This window comes from Geospiza fortis, unplaced genomic scaffold (assembly GCF_000277835.1).
Source record: "Geospiza fortis unplaced genomic scaffold, GeoFor_1.0 scaffold391, whole genome shotgun sequence".
Classification (NCBI taxonomy): Eukaryota; Metazoa; Chordata; class Aves; order Passeriformes; family Thraupidae; genus Geospiza; species Geospiza fortis.
This window is the reverse complement of record NW_005054472.1, coordinates 945,796-951,250: the sequence shown is the minus strand read 5'-3', so window position 1 is coordinate 951,250 and position 5,455 is coordinate 945,796. Positions and strand designations below refer to the sequence as shown.

The window sequence follows — 5,455 nt, the reverse complement described above, 5'->3', positions numbered from 1 at the left end:
GCTGCCGGTCGTGGCCCTGCTGTGCTGTGTTCTGCAGAGCTGTGGGTGTCACTGGAGGAGCACCAGGACGCGCTGGAGCTCATCATGAGCAAGTACAGGAAGCAGATGTTACAGCTGCTGGAAGGGAGAAAACGTGAAGAGGCAGAACCAGTCTTGAAAGTCCATCAGGCTAATTCTGGGGTAAGGTGAGATGGGGACAGGAGAGTGCTCAAGACCCCTGTCCCCTGCTCGTTGTCATGCAATCTTTGTTTCCATTCCTGCAATGCCTGTGCTCCAAAATACATTTTCTCCAAATCTTGACTCTCTTTGCTGGCATTTGCCCCTCTGCTCCTTTAAGAGCACACAGGTCGTAATTGCTGTCCCAGAGGACACTGAAAGGCACAACCCTTTCACAGCCCAGGTGGAGGCTTTTTCTTTCAACCAGCTGGTGACTCTCCTGGGTTAAGCTTAATGTGCCTGATCCTCTGTAGTAAAATCAAAGATGTCCAAGTTGTTATAATTCTTGTTCAGTAGCTGTAACAAAGGGGAAAAACCCTCCTAAACTCTGTGAGCTGTATATGTTTAGTTCTTATGAGATTTCACTCCCTAGTGTTTTTAAATCCAGATACTCTGTGTAGTGGCCTGAAGTGTCCCTTTGTACACACCGGGCTCAGTGGCTTCAGAACTCTGAGCTCAGTGGCTGCTGATAACTGCTGCCTGTTTCATATTTAGGTATTCAGTAACAATAGAATAATGTTAAGTTTCCATTTAAAACTTAGGATTTGTGTTAGGCATTTTTTAAAATGTATTTTTATCTCATTAGAGAACAGCAGGTTGGTTCAACCCAGTGACATCTCATATCTTTTTAATTGGAACTGGAGCCAGCCCAACTCTTCTCACATGTTCCTGTGCACTGATATGTGGCAATTCACTGGTTCTCTTTTTTGAGTTGCTTATCTCATCTAAAGGTGTAGCTGTGTTTGGTTTCCAGTGCCTCCCTGAGTGCATTAATTGCTGTTTATCAAGGTTTTACATTTGAACAAAACTTGACAATGCAAAGCTGAAAGGGCTGTGCAGGAACCCTTGAAGAGATATCCCTTGATTGTCTCAGTTTCTAGGCAAAGTGTTCTGTACTTCAGGTGTAGTCCTTGAGATTTTCTTCCCACCATTTGGAGAACAGTAACAAACTGCTAATGTCTTTAAAATAACTATTCTTAGTACAACCATCTTCCTGTTTAGAAAAAGAATAGTTTAGAAAAATAATAATCTTTCTTCCCAGAAGTCTCTCGTGTTCTCCAGCTGTCTTCTGGATGCTCTGATTTGTTTACATACTTTCTGAATAATGGAGTTCAAAACTGAATTCTCTGCTCTGTGATAAATTTGTCTTCCAGAGGCAGTATAAAAACTATGGGCACTTAAAGAAACTCCACCCTGTCACCTGTCATGTTAAGTGATGTATTGCTCTTTAAGCAGGAACTATTGCCCCATACTGGAATTTGTCAGTGTTTGTTCCATGTGCATTTCTGAGCTTCAGCAAAATGCATCTTCCAGAGGATTATTGCTGTATCTAGGCAGATTCTGTAAAATCTGCCTCAGGAGGCTCTGGTCTTACTTGCTTTAGTTTTGTTGCTGGATGTCCTTCTGAGTTAAAGTTGTTTACTCCACAGTTGAAACCATCTTCACTTTTATTTTTGGTGTCTTAATAAATTCAGTCAGGCTTTTCTAATAAAGCAAAATAAAACTTGCTGCCTACTAATCATGTTCACATGAACCTGAATCTGCTGTCTCAGACCTTGGCACACTTGAAATTAGTTCCCTTTAAGTCAAGGTGTCTTATCTTGCTGGCTGCTGTGTCTCTCTTCACTGTTTTCACTGATAAAGGACTGCTGATAAAGGACAATAAGGTACAAGTTCTTGTCCTTAAGTATACAAGGCAGAAAGGCTTGCAAGTGCTTGGGAGAAAATGATTAAAATTCAAAACAGAAAGAGAATCCAAAATCATGAAAATTGAAGTAAGTGGTTTAGAACAATCATGACTGTTGCTTTTGCCTGAACTTATTGAATGTATTAATTTTATGTCTTTCAGGAAATTGAAAGTCAGATAGACAGAATATGTGAGATGGGAGAGGTGATGAGAAAAGCTGTTCAAGTGGATGATGAGCAGTTCTTTAAAGTTCAGGAGAAACTGGCTCAGTTGGAGGTAAGAACAGAGCCAGTTGCTGAAGATAAATCGAGCTTTGGAGGTCTCCAGACTTTCTCTGTATTTTCTATATTTGTGTCAAGGACTTAAAACACTAAAAATTTGGGGTTGGGGTCAGGAAATGCAGAACATGATTGTTTATATTCAAGTTCTTAATGTTCATGTTATTTTTATATATCTATATATAAATAAACAAAGCCAGAAGAAGATAAGCTTTAAATTATGTGGTTCCAGTACTAAAATTATGCAGTTCCACAGTACTAATGCTGGCATTACAAACTGCAATGTATAAACTTTATGTATCTGTGAAGGAGTGGGACTGTTTAAAGATCAGCATCTTTTAACTACAAATTAGCCTCTTTCTGTGATAGTCCTTTAGTTGTGAATTAGCTCATTTCTATTTCAGCAAAAATGTTGATTTTGCAGCTTGAAAACAAAGAGCTGCGTGAGCTGCTGTTGATCAGCAAGGAGTCCTTCGAGGTGGGGAGAGAAGATCTGCCAGACTGAAGCCTAGGCCACACCAACCTCATCTCCAAGCCTTCAGGGACTGTTATGAAACTACCTGACAAGGATTTGTTGTTCCAGGTGTTTCCTTGTATATTTGTTTTATCGATAAAGTGTGTGGGCTGTTTTCTCTGCATTTTTCTGAAGTGTTGATGGCAAAAGCTTGCACCCTGCTCTTAGTACCTGCAGCACTCAGATGCTTAACACTGAAGTACTTGATGTGTCCTCCCATGTGATGGCTCATTTCCTCTCCCTTTGTTATTTTTTATGGGCTTTAGTTAATAATTCCAGCTGTGCAGATGGCTCTTAAATCCACCTTGTCTGTAGCTAGAGAACATAATGCAGGTTGTGATTTTTGTGCTTGATAGAAGGAACAGGAGATGACTGAGGAACAACAGTGTGAGGGGCAGGGATGTGGTTTGCTCTGGCTGCACAGGGCAGCTGGGCTCTGCAGAGTGAGGGACCCTCAGTGTCTGGCTGGCCTGGCTTTGTCACCTGGCCACTGCTGAGTGAACAGCAGATGCCAGCAGAGCACTTGAAGGAGTCACTCCTATTCAGAGCAAACTTTACCTTGTTTTAAGGGTGAAGATTAGAGTTAACAACCCTTCCTGACACACACTTTCTTGAAGGATTAATCTTTTTTGATAGATAGACCTGTCCCAGCCTTCCCAGTGCTCCCAGTTCCCAGCCAGCCCTGCTCAGAGCCTGCCTGAGCACAGCACCTGCAGATCAAAGCTCTTTGGCCTCCCACAAATTTGGGTTCGGGCAGAGCGAGCTCAGGTCTGCCTCAAAACCAAACCAAACCACCCTCATGCACAGAATTTTAATGTCACATCACAGGTGAGTCTGGTGTTCCATAGTTACTGCAGGTCTTGTATTGAGTGGAATTAGAGGTGCAGTGTTGTAGGAGTTTCTCAGTACTGTGGTATTTTTAATGACATTTTTATAGAAAAGATTTCTGTCCTACCTGTGATCAAAGAGTAATCTTCCAAGAACGGTAAACATCTCATGTGTACTATTAGCTAAAATTTTTAATGGCACTTTTTCCCAAGAGAGAAATCTTTTGATAGATGCAGAAGGTGACTCGTTCCTGTGCTTACTGAGAGACAGTGAATGCTGGAGACATTGTGAATACTTGGAATACCCAGCAAGACTGGTAGATACAAGGGGTTTCTGTACAGGAGTGCTCTTGTATACAGTCCTTTTCTATTAGAAATTGTTCAGGAGGGAATAAAAGACCCAATGGGAAATACTTTCTCAAGTGTTTTGTGAGTCCTGGGGGGATTCCATGTATTCTGCATATTCCCAAGCCTTTTGCACCTGAGTGAAATACTGCCATGACCAAAATGTTGAATTTTATGTTTTTTAAATTAACATCATCCAGAACACCTGTGATGCATTTTTATCTTCTCTCCCTGTGTAGAGTAACATTCTTCCAATTGGGTCCTAGCTGTGCAGCCAGAAAAAAACCAGAGACTAAATAGCAGTTGCTTTGATTGAGTTTACTGTTAATTAGTAATAGGCAAAAATAGGCGAGGGAAGTTCAAATATGTTCACAAAATATCCCAAGTTGGAAGGGACTCACAGGGATGGACTCCAACCCCTGCCCTGCACAGACACTCCAAAATCCCACCCTGGGACGACATTCAAACTCTCCTGGAGCTCTGGCAGCCTCGGGGCTGTGCCCATTCCCTGGGGAGCCTGGGCAGTGCCCAGCACCCTCTGGAGGAAGAACCTTTCCCTGACATCCAACCTAAACACCTCCACTACAGCTCCGTGTTCCATTTGCTCCTGTCCCATTTGGGATCTGTAACTGGAATCTGACTGTACATGGCCGGTTGTACACAGTTCCCAAGGGCTGCTGGGCATTTTCAGAACTTGCTCCACTTGTGTTGGAAGCCGGACTGGAGCTTCAGGACTCGAAATGCTCTGTCTTGTCCTCAAAGTGTTTCCCCCTGATCCTTTGGTCCTTCAGCGGGCACAAGGCTCGTGTCCCTCCCTCGGGCTCTGCCTGCCCAGCATGGAGGCGTCTCCCACAAAGGGGGTTCCTGAGGGCCTGGGGTGTGCGTGCTGCCCTGGCCCGGGCCGAGCTCTCCCTCCCTCACTCGGGGTTCTCTGTCTACTCTTCAGCCAGGGCTCTGTCCCCTCTCAGCTGGGGTTTTCTCTCTTCTCTCAGCTGGGGCTCTGCCTCTCGATCTCTCCCCTCAGCCGAGATTTTCTCTCTCTCTCTCCCCTCAGGTGTCTCTTGTCCCCTCAGCCGGGGTTTTCTTTCTGTGTCTCTGTGCCTGTCTCTCGCTCTCTCCCCTCAGCCGGGGTTTCGTGTCTCCCCTCAGCCGGGACTCAATGCCACCAGCCGTGGTTCTTTTGCCGCTCATTGTGTTTCTCTCCCCTCCCTGAGGTTCTCCTTCTCCTCCCAGCCGGGGTTTCGTGTCTCCCCTCAGCCGGGGCTTAGTGCCAGCCGGGGCTCTCTTTCCCCTCAAGGGGTTCCTCTCCCTTCCCTGAGGTTCTCCCACTTCCCTCAGACGGGGCTCTGTGCCATAGCCGGGGCTCCCTCTTCCCCCAGCCGGGGTTTCGTGTCTCTCTTCAGCCGGGGTTCTCTTTCCCCCCATAGGGTTCCTCTCCTCTCCCTGAGGTTCTCCCTCTCCCGGGGTTTTCTGTCTCCCCTCAGCCGTTTCTCCCTCCCCGGGCCGCAAGGGGGCGCTGCCACCCTCACTGCCCCCCCATCCCCTCTGGCGCGTGCCCGTGAGCGCCACCCGCCGGCCTCCGGGCGCG

General features: G+C 45.8%; 1 protein-coding gene across 1 annotated transcript in view; it reads left to right on the top strand.

The window, feature by feature from the left end:
• The window catches only part of SIKE1 (suppressor of IKBKE 1), a 5,190-nt gene extending 1,252 nt beyond the window's left edge, over positions 1-3,938 (top strand). Inside the window, exons 2-4 of the mRNA XM_005428140.1 lie at positions 38-180; positions 2,066-2,179; positions 2,606-3,938. Coding sequence (XP_005428197.1) covers positions 38-180; positions 2,066-2,179; positions 2,606-2,686 — 338 coding nt within the window. The 3' untranslated portion in view covers positions 2,687-3,938. The remainder of the gene's footprint in view (positions 1-37; positions 181-2,065; positions 2,180-2,605) is intronic.
• The last annotated feature ends 1,517 nt before the right edge of the window (positions 3,939-5,455 follow it).